The following is a 21,682-nucleotide window of genomic DNA, read 5'->3' as shown; positions in this document are numbered from 1 at the left end:
AATTTCTGCAAACAACACAGCTCTTTCTTTAAGACCTGGTTTCACATATTGAATAACCATGTACTTCAATTGATCTGAATTTATATATTTAGACAAGGTATGAATTCATCTTCATTGGTGAAATGTCACACATCAGTCTTCCTGATCCAATCTCGGTTCATTGAATTTTTAGCACAACGTTTTCGAAGCACCAAAAACAGAGTCTAACCATAACCATGTGTCTAAGCGACATATAACAGATGCCAAAACCACTTACTAATAACAACACCTGGAGATATTCAACCTTCAACAAGGGAACATATGAAAGAATTTTGAATTGTCACCTAAGCATAGACAAGAGATTTAGGAGAATACATTTACAAAGTTGAGGATAAAAGTCAGCACAAAATAGCTGGTACAAATTAGAAATTACATACAAAGCAGGTCCAGCCAGTGAATTTATTTTACTCTACCCATCCTCAGTTCCCAAATGTGTCTCACCTAAATCCCCTTCCTTAACTTCTTTTGAACATCTTCTTACATGTCACAGGTGCAGGACCATGAACACCAGCATTTTCAACTGCCATTTCTATTTGTGTTCTATTTCTTTAGTCTCTTGACTTGGGATTAGTTTTTCTTGAACCCAAGTTCTTTAAGCTTTACTCTCTCCTCCAAGTTTTTTCACTGTGTCACCTAAAACTGAAGTTTGACCATCAACTTTCCCTGACAACAGGTTACCAAAAGTTTGATCTTTTGGGACCTGCTGTTGTGGTGTATTCGCCAACGAAGCAGCTCGAATAACTTGTGTTTTCTCACTCCTTGTATTAGACAGAACAGCAATTTGATTTTCTTGGCTAACGGCTGCTTTAGATTTTACTTCGAGCACGGTCGTTGGATAAGATGAAGGGGCACTTCGAACCCCAGATGAAGCATTTGTTCTGGATGGCACAGTCGTTGGTTTAGGTTGAACTGCAGGTGATACAGATCTTGGAGCCTGCAATTGCTGAGTTCCAGACTGTGAGGTATTTGAGGGGTCTGCGGGACAGGACACCAGGCCAGTTCGAATGAAATGCACATTACTGGGCAAACCATTAAAGCTACCTGGCACAGATGATTTGACTGCAGGAGTTCCTCCAGGCATGATATGGACGCCTTTTTTAGACTGTGCAGCCTTTTGCAGCGAGGCAGCAGCACCTGAATGGGTAGCAACACGGGAACTTGCAGCCATAGCAGCAGCTTTGACCATTGGATCTGGGTTAATAGCAGGCTTTGGTAGTGGAATTTTTGGGATTATAGGTTTTGAAGGTACTAAATCTTGCTGATGCTTGGATTGTGGACCAGCTGATGCAACATTAGCAGCAGCAGCAAAATGTGAAGAGTTACTAGGTCCACTGCCTGAATTTGGCCCAGCTGAAACAATACCACAACCTAGATTAAAATTAAAACTTGCATGAATTAATGGATGAAACAACTAGCAAGCACATAATTAGCATTTCGGCATAATGCTGGAAAATAGAATTTGCTGCTAAAATTTTGAATTCCTAAATCTCCACAGAGCACATAACTGTTGTTTCTAAAGGTATATTTGGCATGCAGACATTACTAATTGGAATTTGGATTGTCCAATCATTTTTTTTTTGAGAATGCTAACATTGATTGTCCAATATTTCTTGGAAGGGGGAGTAAACAAACTCGGTAGACTAAGTACAGTGGACACCATTAGGATCATACCCCATACTGCAAAGACCTAGTCCATTGGTTTTCCATAGCACGACCTACCAGCATGTCAAAGGGTCTTATATTTTAGCTAACATCACTGTTAATTATTTTTTTTAGAATTGGTAACATACACTGTTAAATTTTAAACTATGTACAAACAACCAGCAGATAAGGTCAAAGACACCAGCCATTCAAGATTCAACTTATCATATGACACACTTACGCCTTTAGCAGCGTCAATCTAGGCAGTATTGCCTGATTGATTAATTTTCCATCCTCTCACAGTAATGTGGGGGCAGACATATAGACATTATGGATGACACAGAGTTAAAAGAATTACCATTAGGGCTGATTGGGCAAGCTGCTCTTACATTATCCCCGAAAGCCATGGACACTGCATGACGAGTAGCAAGCTGAGCCTCCGACAGATGTGAGCCATTCCCGACCATCATCACATGTTGCTTTCTAATAGTTGCCCACCTCTGCACAAAGATAGATTCAATATCTTTTAAAGTAGATTTACATGGTAGATAATAGTAGAAGATCTTAACCACAGACAAAAATATGTTAACAAGTTCTGTTAACTGCTTAGTTAAAACTTAAAATCTAGTTTGCTAGTTCCACAAATAAGCACTTCGGGTTCTCATTCATTTTCCAGCATTTGAACCCAACCTGAGAAACCCCATGCATTCAAATCATACTAGATAGTGGTGGACTTCCAAGGTATACCTAAAACTGTTTTTTTTCTGGGGGAAAGGGGAACTTGGGACATGATACAACAAGCAGTATCTCTTCTTCGTTACTTCACTGTAATTACTTAAGAGTATGACATGGAGAAATGTTTCTGCTTACTTAACCATAATTACTTAGCTCCATTACCGTTCACATTTAAACCAAATAGTCAATAAATCATTCCCGACTATCTCTTCTTCACACACTTAAGGAAATTCATAACTACCGAAGAGGAATAGGCAATAATGACTAACAGCGAGTGTTCAAACACAGATTAATAAGTAGCTGAACTGGACAATATCTTTTCTGGTCGTTACAATTTGATGCATTTAGAAGGCATAATTATATGGATGAGATTCATTTAGTAAATTGCAACTGCAAGTAACCTAAACACTAAAGTTCGTTTACCTCCAAACTGAGGATTTATCTATATAATAAGACTGAATGTGTCCTCTATCAAAATTACTTTCATTAAACAAAGCAAATGAGAGAGGAAAAGCTCCAAGCAATGCAGAAGAGTGCATACTTGTACTGACTATCACTGAGGACAAGGAGTTTTCTGACTGGAGAATATATATTAAAAAAATTGAGAATGGTAATATGTTATATATGTAGCACAAAGTCTGTGCTAGAGCCATCTATTATAACTATCAAGCATATATAAAATAAACCTGAGAGAGTTGTGAAGCTGTTCTGTCTCCCTTAAAATCTGTTTTCAATATATTTGCCCAGTTTCCTTCACCACACTTTTGTACTGCTGTAATGAGTTCCATATCCTCTGCTCCAGTCCAAGCTTTTCGTCGTCGCCGAGGAAGGTTAGCACTAGCTGGTCCACTGGTGTCCACACCCTCAGCAGCCGAGACAGAAGGCATTGGCTGCGTTTGCACTGTAACTGGGACCGTAAGTTTTGTCCCATAAGCTGAAATACCCTGGAGTGAATTTGCTGCAACAGTTCCAGATGTTTGGCCATTGGGTATTTGTATAGTCAATGAAGCCTCAACTGTACTTCCATTTGACATATTTGAATCATGTAGAGCCCCAGAAGCAATGAATACCTGTGCAAGCCCAAAACAACACAAACTAACTGTGTGAAAAATGAGGGAAGCATACATGCCACCTTGAAAACCAGCGACTAATTCTAGTCATAGATAGGAGTATGCACTTAAGGGTAGAGGACAGCATCCTAGCATAGTCAAATAAAAGCAAGTGTAATGTTTCTTTTCAAAAGTACTATAGAGCTATGGAAGGAAATATCTCAATACAGGTAGCTCATGTCGAAAGTACATAAATATCCAATGAAAGGCATGTAGAAATTCCATTTCTCAACCATGCAAAATGAGCTTATCAAAAAGTATTTATCATCTAAGAGGTGAATTTCCCAAACCTGGGGAATTATATCTAAAGTTCTTAACCCATTTATGTATTTCATCAAATATATAAAGGACTAAATTGAGACCCTTGATATGTGAATGTAAAGCCATCAGAGTTCATAGACTTGAGAATTTTAGCAGTCATCATTCCAGAAATCTGTTAGACTTCACCTAGAAGCATAATATGCTGCAGAAATTACTAAATGTTTAATTTATTACAAGTTAAATTGAAGCTGCCCAGTTCTTAGGTTGGCCAAAAACCTTAAGATGAAGCTACTTTAAAAACTATTTAGGAAAATGGTGAAGGAGATCACCATCCTGGGCAGCTCTTGTGCTTGCTTACCTTCCCCCAGGCTGCAGCCTCTGTTGAAGCCTCACTGCTTACAGGAGGAAAAGATTCCAATTCATATTCTAGATCGCTATCATCATCCTGCCATCCAAAAAAGAAACATAGAATCATAAAATAATCAAAATTCGCAATGCAGTTCAGAAAATTTAAGGTGGATCATTCATCGGAGCGACCAACAGATAATGGATATCGGAACACCACATCAGTTACCAACTTAGGAAGACGTAGTACTTGATAATATATGTCAACTCAATGCCTTTTAAGACAGATCACAGTAAACACTAGATTAGATGCTAAATTATTTTGTGCTGCCACTTATTGAGTAGATATCAAAATAAATGAAGCTTCTCACAGCCTCACATACTTCTTATCCCAAGCTTAGGAATATTCGCACAAAGTTGCCCCCAATTTATCCAGAAAACCTAATGATTCCCGGAATTTCATTCATTCCCAATTTTGAGAAGAGAAACAAACCACGAAAAAAGAGCATGCCTTCCATGCTATACTAACAAATAAGCATTTAACAGTATATAGAATTTTGAAGCCAACACTAAAGAAAAGGGAGAAACACTAAGCAGCACAAAAACTCTCTTCTCAAATCTCAACCCCTCTCACCATCTTCTCTCAAAATTGAACAACATACAAGCTCAAAGAGCACCTTCGCATCATAAACTTAAAGGGGCGAAAAGAAACCTATTCCGTTAGACAAATTTCACAGTTCAATGAAACATGTATGATTTTTCCAAACTTGCCATATTTTATAGAGAAACCAGCATAATCAGATTGAAAAAAATCTAGGGGTACAATTCACTGAAGGGGAAAAGGGTAGGGAACACGATGAGGGGAGGGGTTAGGAAGGTGGAATTTACCAAATCAACAACTACACCTCAATCCCAAGCTAATTGGTATCACCATATGAATCCTAACTATCAATTTTTCACTATATGGGCCTGTTTAAGGGTTTGCTGAACCAAAAAAGAAAAAACAAACTGCAATAATCCAATCAAACACCCTGTCTGTAGTTCATCAAAAGCATATCAGTATTTCCAAGTTGCAATAATCATCATACAGAAACTCCCCCAACCCCAACCTTCCCATAAACACACACACACACAGAGTCATAGAAGAATTAAAGAACATTTTTATAGCAGTTGGGGCTAACCATAGGTTGAGCATCATCATCAAATTTATCAAGCAACACTTTACGATAAGCCAAATGGCGCCACACCATCTGATACTCTCTTGCACTCGTAATCCCAGTAGCGGTCTTCTTCACCAAATCATTCCAATCAATTTTCGATCCATTAACTTGTCCCACCTCTTGCAACAGTGTCAACATCGTAAATGCTGTATACCTTCAAAACCCCATCTCACAAATATGCATACATTCAACAAACAATACAATGAAGAACAAAACACAAAAAAAAAACTTGAAAACAGAAAAAGATCACACCTTTGTAAAAGAGTGGACATATCATCTTCAGTAACAAAACCCCTTTTGTTCAACTTCCTTTTTTCCACCATTTTCGTTGAATTCTTGAAATTCTCTTCACAAAATCCCCAACTTCAGTTTTCTCCAAAAAAAAACTAAAGGGTTTTAGGAGAAAGTGAAAAAGAAAAACCCCATGAGAGTATTTTTGAGTAAAACGGAGAAGTTGGCTATAATACGGAGAGAGACAAAAATGGAGAGAGAGAGAGAGAAAAGTGAACCAGTCAAAAGAGAAAATTTGAGTTTTTCAACCAAATCAAGATTTATTTCTGGGTAATAAATAATGTGAATATGATTTTCTTAAAACCAAAATAATGTTAATAATGAAATTGCCTATTTTAAATAACAAAAATAAATAATTAAAGAATTTGATTTGGTGTACTCTAGATTCTATGTTGGGTTACTTATAACTTATAAAATTGTTTTACAAGTGGTTCGTGAGCTTCTCATGGAAATATAAAAATATATCGCCCACTTCTTAGAATCCGTTTGAATTGGCTTTAAAAAATTAGTTTTTAAATTAAAAATAAAAAGTCAAACTAAAATGATTTTTAAGTCAAAAAATAAAAAGTAGAGGAGACCTACTTTTGATTTTTGACTTATTTTAAGTTATTTTTTATATTTGTCAAACACTTTCAAAAGTAAAAAACTGATTTAAAAGTAGGTTTGACCAACTTTTAAATCAATCCAAACACCCTCTTACAATGTGACTTAAACCTTTCGATAGACTCTGCAGGATCAATAACCATTACAATCTGACTTGAACATTTGAATAAACTCTGTAGGATCAATAATTATAGTTACATGGAGTATAATAGAATTCCTCGATACAGGCATACAACCATTTGGGAAGTCCCTCTGAGGGCGACTCCCATAGTATATCGATGACTTTGTCCTTGAATTAATTATATTTCATATTCATCTATCAGTGAAAGAGATTAAGTAAGATTTTCTAAAATGTTTCTCGCCCTAAAGAACATTATTGATTATTGGGGAGAAAGTAGGAATCACGAGTTGCACGTTTAAGAAGAGAGAGGATAACAAGAATTATATTGAAGCTAAAATAATAAGAAAACGTTTTTCTAGTCTTTTAATTTCGTTTAGCCAGAATAATACTGAGGTCACAACAACAAGAAAACAACAAAAAATCTTTTCAGTCTTTTAATTTTGTCTGCAAATTTCTTAACGTAAAAAACTAATTTTTTGTATACATTTTTATTTTTAAGCAGTGTCTTTTAATGGAGAAGTTAACTATTAGAGATAAGCAGACTCGAACTCCTAACATTCGTCGCAGAATAAATTATCGCCTCTCAAGTCCCCGATAAATTCTATGATAGAGGCCAACAATAAATAATAACTTCCCCGAATACAACTTACAGTATCATTGTGTCGTGCTCTTCGAGGAGCTCTTTCAAAATCTCACTTTACGTGATATTTTTTCTTTTTAATCTGTTATGAAAAAATATTATATTTTTATAATTTTAAATAATTTAATTTTATCGTTAATGAATGATTTATAGTCACACAAGTGTGTATGATTTATTTTAGATTACAAATTTCAAAAGCTATCATTTTAAAAAAAAAAGTTTAAATCAAATCAAATAATATCACATAAATTAAAACGAAAAAAATAAAAAATAAAGGGAGGAAAAGTTCAAACTTTAAGGATGTACTTGATATGACGAAAGTCATTTTCCATAAAAGGAAGTGTACTTTACAAGCAAAGCTAAAAAGTTAGCTATATAGTTTTAGTAGGCGTTTGGCAATGCGATATCATATCACGATATGAAATCATGAAATAGAATTAGCGTTTGAACATGCAATTTATATCATTACTTTTTAAAATATATCATTCTCACCAACATAAAATTTATTATTACATTAAATCAATTTCTACTTTATCATTTGAATTCATTATTTTTTTATCAAATTTATTTATCAATCAAATTTATTACTACTACTTTAATATTTAATAAAGGGAAAATGCATAAGTACCCCCAACCTATTTCCGAAATTTCAGAGACACACTTATACTATACTAAGGTCCTATTACCCCCGAACTTATTTTATAAATAATTTTCTACCCCTTTTCAGTCTACGTGGCACTTGAACCAGATAACTTGAAAAAATTGTCAACACGCGCTAGGCCCAAAAGATAGTGACACGTAGGCCGAAAAGGGGTAGAAAATTATTTATAAAATAAGTTTGGGGGGGAGGGGGTAGTAGGACCTTAGTATAGTATAAGTGTGTCTTTGAGATTTCGGGCATAGGATGGGTGTACTTATGCATTTTCCCTTTAATAAAAAAATAATTTTTCATCTATATTGAGTGAACAAGACTGACCACAATAGCTTTGTAATAATTTATTATGTGGTTTTATAATTTTTTGTTTATTTGATAAGATTGAATAAATAATTGGGACTATTTTAAAGTTTTACAACTTATGAGACTTTTATGTTTATGAGAAAATATACGACATAAAAACTCCACATCACATGTCCAAACAAAACTTTAACTCCATCTCATGATTTCATATCGCATGACCAAACGGGCCTTTCGTAGAAGAAAAACAACTACACAATCTAGCTCATAAGAAGAGTTGCGCAGTTCATTTGGTCAGGCGCCTCATCTCTTGTACTAGCTATCACGACTCGCGAATTCAAATCGAGGCATCTTTATTGGTCTTCCCACACTAGCGGTAGTTTAATGCACCGGGCTGCTATTTCATAAGAAGAAATATTTTGAAGTGATGCATCGTTGATCCAGTTGAGCTTCAGAGTTCTTGGTGAGCCTCCTTGCTTCCGGAGGACCCCTTTTTAATCTAGTCTCTTGACTCTTACTCCTCATTCCATATGAGATGCAAATACATCTTTCATGAAGAAAATTTTCTGTGTTCCGGCAGCTCTCTCATTTCTCCATGAAAAACAAATTCTTGTTAGCCACCCCTTGATAAACTAGACCTCATGCAGCCTACAAAAAGTAAAAAGAGAGCATATGAGATATTAAGAGATCACAATTTAACGATTACATCCTAGAAGAAATACGTTCGACCATCAACCTATGCTTTGGTGGACAGAGTTATTGGTACTGTGTTGGTGGGGCATAGCATGTGCCCGGTGAAATATTTGTTTATTGATGGAAAAAGGAATAGGCAGGGGAGGCAGCACCACAAAGGATTTAATATCAATAAACGAAGGCATAACACAGACACTTTAACTTGGCCTCCACTAGCAGTTGAACACCCCCAACTTTCATTGTCATTTGTCACCATCTGGACACTTCAACTTGACACACGTGTGTCTCGCTAACACCCTAACTTTGAAAATGCACATCTAGACACTTCTAAGGATGTGCATTCTCGATGTGCATTCTCAAAGTTGAGTGTTTACAAGGCCACCTTAAACCAAGTTAAGGTGTCTAGATGTGCACTTTCAAAGTTGGGATGTTTAGTTGTTAGTTGAGGCCAAGTTAAGGTGTCTATCTATGTGTTATGCCATAAAAAAATGTCACGATATATAGAGCTTAACAATACCTGAACCATCCTTACGAAAACATTCATCATGCTCTTCTCATTTTTCAGAAATCGAAAGAAAAGGAATTCATAATAGCTCCAACATATTTAAAGGTGATTTTCTCATTCTATGATTTCCATATAAGAGTGAAGTTCTGTTTCCATCTTAAAACAGTTCAAGATTGTTTGTCCAATTAACATCACAGAGAAAAGAACAGAAACAAAATAAACAAAAAAGATGAGAAATGCAGAATATTGATATAAAGTGCTTGAATCTAAGACACTACTTCAAGTCTGTGCTAATACTTGCATAATGATTATGAATTAGCACTAGTTGCCATCGATGCACTATTTTTAGCTGCATGGTAAGATATAACAGGGTAAAGGGGTGGCTCAATTATCCATAAGGTTACTGTCTTATAACGTTTTTAGCTAATGGCAGCAACAGCCTTGGTTTTTTGATGTCATGCAAAGAAAATTTGTGCGGCGAAGCAGCCACGTCCATGTAGACGAAAAAAGCTATTAGTATGCACATAGAATTCCCTTTGGTGCACAATAATTCCTTTATACTTAAAATATCTATTATGTAAAGACTCGTATTTTCTTTAGGTAAACTTTGCATCTAAGAGAAATTCAACAAGATGTATCACACATGCACTATAAAGAATGGTCCTGTTTTGGTGCAACATGGTTTTTTTTTTTTTTAAGTCATTCCTTTACGGAATTACATTATTGCATTCACACAGCAATTTGGGAACTATTACCAGCAAAATGCTTAATAAGTATGTATGCACTACATTTACAAGATCCAGGGTCAATTTAACCCGAACGTCAAAGAATAAAAATATAATTAACAACAGTTTTTCCTTCGAAATTATCATCTTTTAGAGTTTGGACATTTAGAAAGTTCATATGTAGAATTCATTCGCTCCTAAAAAGACACATACTGTGCGCAGATCCTAATCCTACAGTAATCATACATGATCTGGTTCCAAGCACTAGTACTGTCACTTAAATATGATTCCCCTTCCGTGCTATAGTGCGCTTGCGTCTTACATGCCTCTTCCCACCCAATCCATTCCAAAATTTAACTTACCAGTTAAAAAGAAACTAAAAAGCACTGAAGAATTGGTTATCCAGACTTTAAACATATATTTTTCCCTTTTAACTTGAGGAAATAGACTCTAAATTATCCAGTTAACTATTCACCAAATCATGAGTTGATAATTCTCTCATCAGATACTGTCTAACCATTGGACTTCGTTTCGAGAGGGAGTGACAGAGTTAATGGGGTGTGATCAAGTTGGGGAATGTAGATATAACTCGACATGGATTTCACCAACTTAAAATAAATGCTTTTCAAGTTCAGCTTTTTCCCTATGATTGACAATTTCATCAAAGTCCTCATTCAGGAAAACTTCCTCAAGAACATTTGCCTCCTCCATAAGCAGATGTCATTGAACTTTAACACTACACACAAAACGAGACAGAGAGGACCAGAGAGAGAGACCGATAATACCAGCTCACCGCTTTTTCTAGGACATGAAAAGGAAATTTCAAATGATTTTAATAGTTCATCTACAGGCATGTTATCACGGAGATGAAAAGGGAAAAAAGTGGAAGCAACAGTAGCTTCCGAGCAAATATTAGACAAGGTACCTGCCAATGTATCAAGCCAAGCACTCCATAGGTTCAGCTCTTGTCAATAGAAACTGTTTTCCCCCAAAGCCACCATGTCGGATTATTTTCCTAGCTTAGCTGCAGCATCAGAAAATTCTCAGCATAATATCTGCTGTGCTTGGTTAGAACAGAATATAGGTATGTGAATTTATTCCCTCCCTCCTAACTCCCAGGACAACAATTAAAAGAACGATCAAATCCACACACATTTCACATCAATTTGAAATTCTAGCATGTCCTCAAGGTTTTATTTCCTTTCCAATCAATGACATTACTGAATTTTTTTAGCTTAATAAATTCTAGAACAGTTATCTTTAGACCCTAGAGGTGCTTGAATAATTGTAGGGCCAGACCTTCATGTTTCAACTTACAGAAACTTCCCTTAGTTGAAGTTTGCAGTTTTAGTTGTGTTCTTTTCACCAAGTCAATTTTGCTCATGCAACGCAGCAACAGTATCCAATCTAACAGAAAGATACTACCAGTTTTGTAACTTCTCTACTGAAACTGATGTAATGCTGAAGTTCTTCAAAGGAAACACAAAGCTGAAACATACATGGAGGACCATCCCTGGTTGTGTATTTTGGACTTTCTGGAGAGAAAGGAGTTTGAGGTATTTTGAAAGCAAATCCATCAAGATGTTGAAGTTTAAATGTTTAAGTAACTTGGCTACATGGTGTAATTTTGTTGAGATGTACGATGAAGGGAAAATGGTGGATTTATAGACTCGCCACAAAATTGAGCTTCATTGTAACATTTTGACAGTTGTACTATTCAGCACTTTCTTGGTGCTGGAATCATATGAATAAAATATTTGCTTGATCAGGAAAAAAAAATGTCTACATGAACTAAAGTAAGTAATCAAGGAAGGCAACTGAAAAGTCTTTTGAAATAAGTACCATCAGTAATTCTAGTAGCATAAGGAACAGACAAGGAAAGCAAAGCACTCATTGTGAATCCACCACGAAAAGCAACAAATAGATCCACCAAAAGTAAGTAATCAAGGAATGTAAAGCAATACCTTTAACGATTTCTGACATTTAGATTATCAATGTCATCTTCAAGTTCACACAGAAGTTTGCTATGGGTAACACTATCGACAAGGCCCTTATCCTGTAACTCCTTCAACAAGTCAATGGCGTCTTGCATACTCTTTTGCCGGCAGACTTCATCAATAACTGTTCTGAAGGTGATGAAGTCAATTGTTCTTCGGTTTTCATTCATCTCCCACAAGAATTTCACAGCCTCATCAACCTCTCCTCCAAGAGATAAAGAGTTCACTAGCGAGTTGTATGATTTAGTACTAGGTATCAATCTTTTGCATTTCATCTTATCATAAATTTCCTTAGCGTTCTTTGTTCTTCCTTGTGCACATAACCCGTGGATCAGATAATCATATGAAAATGAGTTAGGCTCGCACTGGTAAACCACACCCATTTGGTGAAATATCCTAAGGGCATCATTTACATGAAGTGAAAGCACATATCCTTTTATCAAAGTATTCAAGGAAATGATATCTGGTTCAATCCCATTATCAACCATTTGCTTGAACAGAGACCTTATAGCGTCCATGTACATGTGATTTATATATGAATTACTCCTCCTACTAAGAAGCGCCGCAAAAAGAATATTATAAGTTTTAATCGACGGCCTACAATCAAATTTCCTAATGTTCAACATATGCTTATATATCATCACAGCTCTGGTCAACTTCCTAGCTTCAGTGAAATAATAAATCATCGAATTGAAAAGTTCCTCAGTTCCAATCGATGGAATGGCAAGCACTTGATTAACAATATCATCCATTTCTTTATACATATTCGCTTCACCAAGCCTTTGTACTGCAACATGATAGGTCGAAACATTATGCCTGAACCTGTGCTGTTTCGACGCCCAATTGAACAACTCCAAACACACTAAAGGATCTCTTTGCGAAACCATGACATCCCTCAGTTCTTCAGGGGTAAATCTAGGTGGAAGCTGAGACACAGCATTTTGAAACTGGGATTCATCAAGAACAGGCATTGCTGCAATTCTTGCTCTTCTATTCATCCTTTTCCTTAAAGATCTTGATGGTGGTCCTCTTAGCCATCCAGGTGCACTTGAAGAATAGAAACTAACAGGCAACAATTGATGCAGAAACACATATAGGGATGGTTTTGAAGCTAAGATACCAAATTGGGTGTGAGAGAAAAGTAGTCTAGAATTTGATGTGCAGTACATTTGAGTCCAAGAATACAAATTTCTAGAACTATACCTAAAAGGGTATACAGATGAAGTGTTCAAGCAAGTAATTTTACTAAAGCTAGAATCTTTAATACACAAACGAGTTAACTTTGACCAGGAATGAGCAAAATGGTGTCTAAAAACAAACAGCATACTGAAAGTTATACCAAATAACAGGAAAATAGATCAAGAAAATGCTTACTATTTGGAATTCCAGTTAAGAGTGATTTTGGGTCGATAATTTTAGCTTCAGTTCTGTCAGATTCTTGGTGAGTTTTCTAAATGACCCAACTCAATCTGGGTTTCAAGTTTTCTTCTTTTTGAAGTTCAAAAATGGTGTCGTCTGAAAGGAATAGTGAGCGGCCAAAGATGGTGGATATTCTCAAGCAGCAGCGACGAATAAAAGAAAAATTGGGCTTTTTCTTCTTCTTTTTTTAATTAAGGAAAGGGATAAATTAAACAAGTTTAGAGAAGGGTCATAAATCAATTTGTCCAGAGAGTAATTTGAATCAAAATGAAATTTTAGAAAAAATAGCACATAATTTAATTGGTGGACAGATTCTTCCATCTGTCGTAGCCTTGTTAAACAGAGTTATCTAAGTACTTGCTATTGGTGGGAGGTGACAGAGTTATTAAGTACATGTTATTGGTGGGAGGTGGTGACAAATATGCGTGAAATTTATTTTCATCTATCCTAAGTTCTTAACCTTGATGGACAGAATTATCTGATATATGTTATTGGTGAAAGTGCACGAAAGTTATCCCGAACACCAATCATAATTTTATTTTATTTTAAAAAAAAGATGATAAAAATTTGAAGAAAAAACAAATTGAACCAAACTAACTGATCTTTGTTTTCAAAGATATTTTGGTTTGGACGATCTTAAGTTGCTGAAAACAACTACTCCGTAGGAATCGTCCAAGTACTATATTTTGCAGTAACAAACGACAGAATCACAAGTTGGTCTCTTATAATAAAAGATTTTGCCTTTTTTTTTTATAGTAGATATCAATTTGGACTACTACTTCTTCTTTTTTACGTTTAACGATATTGTTTGGATCAGTTTGCTCGTATATCGACCTTAATGTCAAGTATCTGTTGCCAATAGTACTAGGTAACCAAGGCAAACCATCAAGGCGTTTTTTTCTAGAATTGTCGTCATTTGTATGATTTCACTGAAAAGCATTTTGCCGTGCTAAGAAATCATTTATAGTAGTACCAATTAGATTGTCACGCTTGATACTACTCAAAAACTCAGAATATTGCCTCCAATAATCTCTTGAAAACGGAGGTCATGAATTTTTGAACTCCGCTTGTCCATGAGTGAACTTTCAAAATCAAAAGTCAAAAGTGTTGCCCGTGAGGCAAAACTTATCAACTTTCAAGTTTTTCTTGCTCATAGGACAAACGGAGTCATTGGAGTCTCCATGTCTTTGACAATCTCAAGACATGTAATAGTAGTAGCTCTGTAAGTAAAACAGAGTCCCAATTGGAACATGAATGGATTATCTTCAATTCAGATTTCTTGTGTTAAAACAAACTACGAATAACCTGAACACTAAAGATGAAGAACACAAGAATATTGCAATATCTGAATGCGTTATTTAAAAAGTACAGCAACATAAATGTGTAGCAACACACTTATTCTACCCTCCCTTCATTTGTACAGCTATTCTTACAAAAGCCTTTTGGTACAGTTTACAACATGATTCGGGATTTGTTTGTGACCAACTACATATAGAAGTTTTTGTATCAATACTGAATCTCTTATTATAAAAAATTTAATCAGAATTCTATAGGTGATTTATATCTGCTCCAATGGAAGAGAGCAATAACCAACCTAGTGGACAAAACTTGTATTTTGCAGTGAATCCAGACCTTCGCTATTGATGGTAATTTTTTCTGGCTATGGAACTCAAAGCAACTGAGAGGACCTTGCAAGCTTGCTACGAGTAAAACAAACGGACCAAGGCCTCGATGATTACCACACATCCCTGAGATATCTTCCATCCATTTGGAGTTTCTTTACAACAGCCTCTGCTTTGGATGAGTCGGCATTTTCCTGGATTTTGATTTAAACACAATTAACCAAATCAGATGTAACAAAAAATAATACAAGTACAAGTTCTGCCTATCAGGTCAATAATTTAAATACAGCAAAATCAGATACCAAATCATCCACTATCCTTTCTTTTCTTTTGGGATAAGTAGCACATACCTGCTCCTGGACTATGGTATGGAGTGTACGATGTACGTCTCTGGCCATCCCTTTAGCATCCCCACATACATATAGATATCCCTCCTGGGAGATTAAACTCCAAACATGGGAGGCCTGCACATACATCACAAGTTGCATTAGAATCACTTAGCTTTACAACAATTGGGCTCAAGTCTTATCTCATCAGCACACTTACCTTTTCCATCATTTTATGTTGAACATACTCTTTCTGTGGCCCTTCCCTTGAAAATGCGATAATCAGCTCTGATATTACACCTTGATCCACAAAACTCTGAAGCTCCTCCTCATAAATAAAGTCCTAAAACCAAATATCAAGTAAGGATAATCTACCAGATAGTATAACCTATCAGACATCTCAATATACAAATTCGTAATGGATCCGTCATGACCTACCATTCTACGATTCCTACAACCGAAAAACAATAAAGCAGGACCAAGTTGAGCGCCATCTTCCTTCAATGCTGCTCTTTCCTGAAAAATCCTATCTGTCTTATAGCACTTGCACCAGAACAAGCAATATTAATTATTTTAAAAAAAAAAGAAGCAACTGTCGCACCTGCAGGAATCCCCTGAATGGTGCCAAACCAGTCCCAGGCCCCACCATGACAATTGGAATTGAAGGGTCGGCTGGTAATTTGAAATTAGATGGCCTAATGAAAATGGGAGCAGAGCTGCAATTGTGACTTTTCTCCAAAGGTACTGCATTCTGTTAATTATTGAATGAGCTCAAGATGTTAGTACAAAATCTATTTGCTTTTGTATAATGAGCAAAACTAATTAGAAGTGCAAGGAAACTTAATAAGAACTTGAATATTGACAACGCATGTGTAAGATTCTTTGATTACCTTCATCCAAGTCGAACACACTCCTTTATGAATTCGGCCAGTGGGAGTTGGACCATAGACTAGCGCAGAGGTTACATGGACTCTAGCGGGTGCAAATCTACAGATGACAAAAAAGGGTTCCATCAATTTAATTCACCAAAGTTGAGGCTAAGCATACTGCACTTGTATTTTGGGGATGTGTTAAACTCCATCTGCCACAGTATTGAGATGAGATTACACACCGAGGAGATGATGAGATTGAATAGTAGCGAGGCTGTAAACGAGGGGCAACTGCTGCAAAAAATACACCAAGGGGAGGCTTCGCCGATGGGAACTCAGACATTACTTCAATAAGACTTCTTTGACTTGCAACAATCCATTGAGAATACTCATCCTGAATGAAACCAAAGTCAAAGGGCATATTAGGATACGATTTAACCTCTTGGGTTTCTACTTCCTGTCAATGGTGAGTCACTAGACAACAATTGAAAGAAGCTGAACAGCATAATCAAAAAAAATTCACCTTGCCCTGTGGAGATGCCAAGAACTTGAGCTTTTCTGCTTCACTCGGTTCAGCTGCATGGGTAGCCAATGCAACCAAAGTAGCCTAAAAACACATCATCAGAATCTCCAGTAAAGCGATGCCAACATTAACTGTTAAAAGAAGTAAAATGTATTCTACAATGAAGACACACCTTCCGCGGTGGATTCAGAAGATCTGCATAACGAGCAAGTGCAGCACGCAGAGTGCAGGGACCAGGAAAAGGTGGGGGTAGCGAGCCTCCTCCAGCTGTACCATCCTCCTTGTCGGTATGGATAGAGAATATCAAGTCTAATGATTGCCCCAGCAATCTCGCAGCTTCCTCAACAGTATCTTCAGAATTTTCAGCATAAACACCCACATGATCTCCTGTTTCATAGCTGAGAATTGGAAGAAAGTGATGCATTACACAACAAAGCTTCGTACACAATCATCATGGCATCATGAACACGGGTATGCGATGAAAGAAGCATAGATACAATAGCTCACAAAGTTCAGGACAAATGAAATATAAGGAGACAGATTAGCACAACCATTCCTGGATAAGAAAACTTAGCACACAACAAAATAGTTGAACTCTAACCATGGAAAAACTTGTCTTCACTAACAGAAGACAAAATTTTATTACAAAACCATTCATAATATATAGAGATAGATCTAATTGTTATGGCAAGCCATTAAAGGAGAAGGAGCCATCAGACTACCCCTTAGACTTTTCTCCATTACGATTAAAGCATGTCCCAACATGCAGCGAAAAAGTTTCCCACACGACGCAAAGAATATCAAAGTATGAATTTTCCCTATTGTAACATCTTCAGAATGAATATGTTATGATAATAAGATAGAACACTACAAATAGAATGGAACACGTGACAGAAAGATCATCAACTGCTCTACCTACTTTCGACCTTCTATAATATTTTGGTAACACAGTATCATCAATCAGACATAAGAAATGTACAAACTTACGAAATCCCAGTGCCAGATATATCAAACTCCAAGTGTATACATGAGCGATCAGACTCGGGTGTGTGAAGCTCTCTCTGAACAGCCACATTGACTCTGCAGGTTCAAAAAGGGAGAACTATCTGTAACCAGCCAAAGAGTTGAAACAGAAAATAGATGGTCATTCACACACTTACTTGCATGGATGGTGGATATCATATGTGGTATTACCATTAGCCATGCCTGCATGCTTATCCTCAAGACTCATAGTGGTATCATGGATAACCAAACGATATTCAGGAATTGCAGCTGTATATGGAGTGGCAGCAGAATTTGCATCATCCTCGTCTCTAAGAATTTGATCCAATTCTGGCCACAGCTGTTCTCGCCTAAGTAAACAAACCACGGTAAATAACCAAAATAAACCATTGACCACTTATCCCATTATATCATCTCAGAGATGCATAAAAAATGGTTCCAAAAACATTCACAAATAGAACAAAAAAAGGAGTGGACAAATTACCAGGCAGCAAAATCATCTTCAATGCACTGATCATCATCACCAAGGCCTACAGGCACAAGACGTTTTGCACCTGTGATGCTGAAGAGTGAGTCCAACTATGGTATAAACTTGTCATTTAATTGATTATCACACGACAACAAATAGCAAGAAAGTGGATTGTGCATCGGCTGATTATAAATTTTTAACAGGGGCCTCTGGGAACAAAATATCTTGGCTATAACTGAAAGGTGTCTCTGCTCACCTTCATCCTTCACTTAAAGCATGAGATTGAAGCATATCAAGACTACATAACCCCAAAAGCAAGAAATAAATGGTAGATGCTCCAAGAAACACCAGCAATCATTTTCAATTACTAAAACTTGGTAGTTGGAAAATGAATAGACTCACAAACAATCACTATTATACAATGCAGTTTAGTTGGGCCAAATGTGGAGGCATAATTTATTTGGCAATATCATCCAACAACTTTCAAGCAGCTCAATATTTAGCATCGGAAGTAGAAACACGAACAGTAGATCATATGCCATAGTAAAAAACAACATATACTGACCTTGTTCACTCATTTGTTCATCTATCACCTTCCCAATCTGTTCCAAAAGATCTTTATCAGATAACAAAATAGGAATCTGGAAAATACAATAATGATACCCAGCAAATACCTTGTTAAAGTGTTCATATTGGCGATTACCCAGGGCAAAAACGCCATAGCTAAGGTTCTGCAGCCATGCACCCCGTTCTTGTCCCTAAATACAGAACACAGATATAATGTTCCACACAAAGATAAGAAGTTGCTCTGAACATACTTAAAGAACAATGACGCTCATAACTATTTTTTCTACCTCAGTGAACCACTTGTAAAACCTTGCAGCATTATCAGTTGGCTCTCCATCCCCGTAGCTAAAGTATCAGGTGTAAAAATGTAAGCTATGCGAAAACTATATGCTTAAGTTAAAGCACATAAAAAACCAAACTTAACAGACTCCAAATGAACATATCTCTTACGTTGCGACCATGAAAAATGCAACTGTTTCTTTCTTCAGTTTCTCCTCGTAAATATCATCATCGGCAGCATAATCATCCTAGATGAAAGTTGTGTTATCAGAGAAGAAGATTCAAAGCAAGGAATTCAGGATAAATCAGTCTATGCAACTTACCATGTCTACAACTTTCACAACTGCCTTCTCATATCTTGCTTTTATCTCCTCTGATAAAGCCTGGCAGGAAACATGATACTAAATTAGCAATCAAGAAAATGCAGACTACCAGTCTTTAGACTAATGAGAGCATGCAGGAAAGATGAGATTTTTGGAAAGCATAACTGAAGTAGACACATGTCAGTGTCACACCTTCGTTACACAATGTTATGCTGCTTATGCTCTGCCATAGTTTTGGAGAGGAAAATCACTTTTCTGATTGAACCCGAGGATAGATTTGAGCGTCCGGGTGTTGGATCAAATGAACACGCAATCGCATCATCACGGCAGCAATAAATCGTACGTATACACTCTACCGCGGATAAGAGGAAGAATGAAAATGGACTTTTAAGTTGGATTAGAATTCAAATTTACAAAGCAATATGAATAAAGCAAGACCACGCAAACCACCAGTCTTTAGACTGATGTAAGCATGCAGAAAATATGAGATTTTTAGAAAGCCTAGCTGAATAGCCAGCTATATTCATCATGCAGAAACGCCAGAGATTTTAGGGAGACCACGCTGAGGTAGACACTGCCAGTCACAGAACTAATTACGTAAATTTAACTTGGTTATGCAATGTGCCTTGATTATGCATAATGCATTAATAATGAGAATTCAAACTTAAGCAGCAGCAGTTTGCTCATTAATAAACCGTAACTGAATTGAATGTAACAACATGCATGCTCATGAAACCACCAATATGTACTGGAATAACAAACCTGAAAGCAAGCTAAAATGCAATATGAACCGGCACTAGCAAGAAGTTCAACTGAATTATATATTCTAGAGCACCAACTTGATCCCATCATTATTTATTTCCCTTCATATACTCAAGATTTCCATTGAATGAGATCAATAACAAAAAAGGGAAGAAGAACAGAAAATTTGATCAGTAGACTCAGTAACCACCAGAATTTCCGTAGTCATTACTCCATGATCGGAAAATAGCGGTAAAAGACAAAACGCAACAGAAACACTGAGATTACATAAAACACGAGCATCCCCAGGATGCTCGTGTGATTAAGGACAAAATAGATCTACGGATAAGTCAACCCTGGAGAAGAACTCGGGACTACTCTGCATGAACGGATTGAACCTCATTCTAGACCTCCTGATCTATTGAAATTCATTAAGAAAATTATGAATGTGAATGATTTTCTACATGATCCACTCCCTTCATCCTCCAGTTAAAAAAACAAGAACCACTATACATATAAACATCAAAGAATCAATAGAATGGCCCAATCAGTATGTGGATCTAGGTTTGATATTAAATAACAGTTCTTCTGTGAGTATTCCTTTAAATAATTATGTTGTCCGGACAAACTTCGGCTCTCTCCTCTGCTTCACCTGCTACCAGCACACCACCACAGAGCAGCTTATAGTGGATCTAGCTCATTACTCATATGTGATAGTGGATTGAATTAAGCATAACTATATATCTTCTAAAATTTCCTAATTAACTACAACAGAGGTTAAATGGAAAGCAGAACAAAGGCAAAGATCACCATATATACCTTGGCAAAACCCTCAGCAGTACCAGTTTGAGTACCAAAAAACACGGTGACCTTAACTTTTCCAGGTTCTAGCTCAGTCTCCTCTTCCGGCTCCACATGTAAGGACTTAGGGAACACCACAGGCTTCACTTCTTTACTCCGATCACTTGATCTCTTCAAGAAGAACACTACTAACCCAACGATGACCGCGAACGACGTCGTAAGTAGCACCAACACCGTATCGCTCCCCAACGATACTCCCAATGCCGATTCAATCGATCTCAGCAACTCCGAACTCGACTCCATTTCCTATGCCTCTCTGATACAAACACAAAATAGTAGTTGTATATAAGTAGATAAGTAGTTGTTGACTGTTTGGTAGTTGAGATTTTGAAACACAAACAACCAAACAAACAGTCAAAACACGGTGTTAACAGTGCGGTTTTGGAGTGAAGGAGGAGGACGGCGGCTGATCGGACAAAGACTGCGGAGCAGACGGAGGAGGAAGGAGGAGATTCCGGTCTGCTACTGCTACCGCTGTGGTGGTGGGTTTATTGTGTGTGAGATTTTGACTAGAAGCTATCTTGGGCCTTGTTGAGGCTCTGTTTGGATCGATTTTAAATCGAAAAAAGGGAAAAACGAAAAGAACAATGAAAAGGAAGGAGATTTTTTATATATATATATAAAAGAAAGAGAAAAAGAAGAAATAGTTATATTCCCTCCGTTCTAATTTATGAGGCACAATTAAAACTTCGAGAATCAACTAAATTATTGTTTAATCAAAAAAATTCTTTATATATATTTAAAATTGCTAATTTTAGTATTAAAATTAAAAAAATTAAATTTCAAAATTTCAACTATATC

The 21,682-nt window shown here is 36.6% G+C and overlaps 3 protein-coding genes across 3 annotated transcripts; all 3 read right to left on the bottom strand.

Moving 5' to 3' along the window:
• Window positions 1-242: 242 nt before the first annotated feature.
• Window positions 243-5,864, bottom strand: LOC102605794 (uncharacterized). Its single transcript, XM_006337993.2, has 6 exons — window positions 5,603-5,864; window positions 5,312-5,504; window positions 4,144-4,230; window positions 3,102-3,485; window positions 2,039-2,180; window positions 243-1,407 (listed from the first exon to the last, which is right to left on the bottom strand). The coding sequence occupies exons 1-6, from the start codon at window positions 5,671-5,673 to the stop codon at window positions 632-634; spliced, it is 1,653 nt and encodes a 550-aa protein (XP_006338055.1). The 5' UTR covers window positions 5,674-5,864; the 3' UTR covers window positions 243-631.
• Window positions 5,865-8,110: 2,246 nt separating this feature from the next.
• Window positions 8,111-13,490, bottom strand: LOC102605218 (pentatricopeptide repeat-containing protein At2g27800, mitochondrial-like). Its single transcript, XM_006337991.2, has 3 exons — window positions 11,848-13,490; window positions 10,809-10,907; window positions 8,111-8,608 (listed from the first exon to the last, which is right to left on the bottom strand). The coding sequence occupies exon 1, from the start codon at window positions 13,203-13,205 to the stop codon at window positions 11,850-11,852; it is 1,356 nt and encodes a 451-aa protein (XP_006338053.1). The 5' UTR covers window positions 13,206-13,490; the 3' UTR covers window positions 8,111-8,608; window positions 10,809-10,907; window positions 11,848-11,849.
• Window positions 13,491-14,618: 1,128 nt separating this feature from the next.
• Window positions 14,619-21,469, bottom strand: LOC102604882 (NADPH--cytochrome P450 reductase). Its single transcript, XM_006337990.2, has 18 exons — window positions 20,840-21,469; window positions 19,280-19,339; window positions 19,128-19,204; window positions 18,965-19,022; window positions 18,785-18,868; window positions 18,676-18,712; window positions 18,126-18,195; window positions 17,800-17,991; window positions 17,627-17,719; window positions 16,812-17,037; window positions 16,640-16,723; window positions 16,359-16,510; window positions 16,138-16,234; window positions 15,849-15,998; window positions 15,686-15,763; window positions 15,468-15,590; window positions 15,272-15,385; window positions 14,619-15,115 (listed from the first exon to the last, which is right to left on the bottom strand). The coding sequence occupies exons 1-18, from the start codon at window positions 21,122-21,124 to the stop codon at window positions 15,035-15,037; spliced, it is 2,061 nt and encodes a 686-aa protein (XP_006338052.1). The 5' UTR covers window positions 21,125-21,469; the 3' UTR covers window positions 14,619-15,034.
• Window positions 21,470-21,682: the final 213 nt, after the last annotated feature.

This window comes from Solanum tuberosum, unplaced genomic scaffold, assembly GCF_000226075.1.
Source record: "Solanum tuberosum cultivar DM 1-3 516 R44 unplaced genomic scaffold, SolTub_3.0 scf00002, whole genome shotgun sequence".
NCBI classification, from domain to species: Eukaryota; Viridiplantae; Streptophyta; class Magnoliopsida; order Solanales; family Solanaceae; genus Solanum; species Solanum tuberosum.
The sequence above is the reverse complement of the archived record's forward strand: the minus strand, read 5'-3'. Positions and strand labels throughout refer to the sequence as shown.

Bases quoted from the DNA above. Each gene is read 5' to 3' on its own strand.
- LOC102605218 (XM_006337991.2), bottom strand. From the start codon at position 13,205: ATGCTGTTTGTTTTTAGACACCATTTTGCTCATTCCTGGTCAAAGTTA.
- LOC102604882 (XM_006337990.2), bottom strand. From the start codon at position 21,124: ATGGAGTCGAGTTCGGAGTTGCTGAGATCGATTGAATCGGCATTGGGA. The intron at 17,720-17,799 runs GTAAGTGTGTGA...TTGAACCTGCAG, and splicing joins GATATCCACCATCCATGCAA to AGTCAATGTGGCTGTTCAGA. The intron at 16,235-16,358 runs GTGTGTAATCTC...TGTCATCTGTAG, and splicing joins TCAATCTCATCATCTCCTCG to ATTTGCACCCGCTAGAGTCC.
- LOC102605794 (XM_006337993.2), bottom strand. From the start codon at position 5,673: ATGGTGGAAAAAAGGAAGTTGAACAAAAGGGGTTTTGTTACTGAAGAT. The intron at 5,505-5,602 runs GTGTGATCTTTT...GGGGTTTTGAAG, and splicing joins ATGTCCACTCTTTTACAAAG to GTATACAGCATTTACGATGT. The intron at 1,408-2,038 runs GTAATTCTTTTA...ATTTTAATCTAG, and splicing joins TTGCCCAATCAGCCCTAATG to GTTGTGGTATTGTTTCAGCT.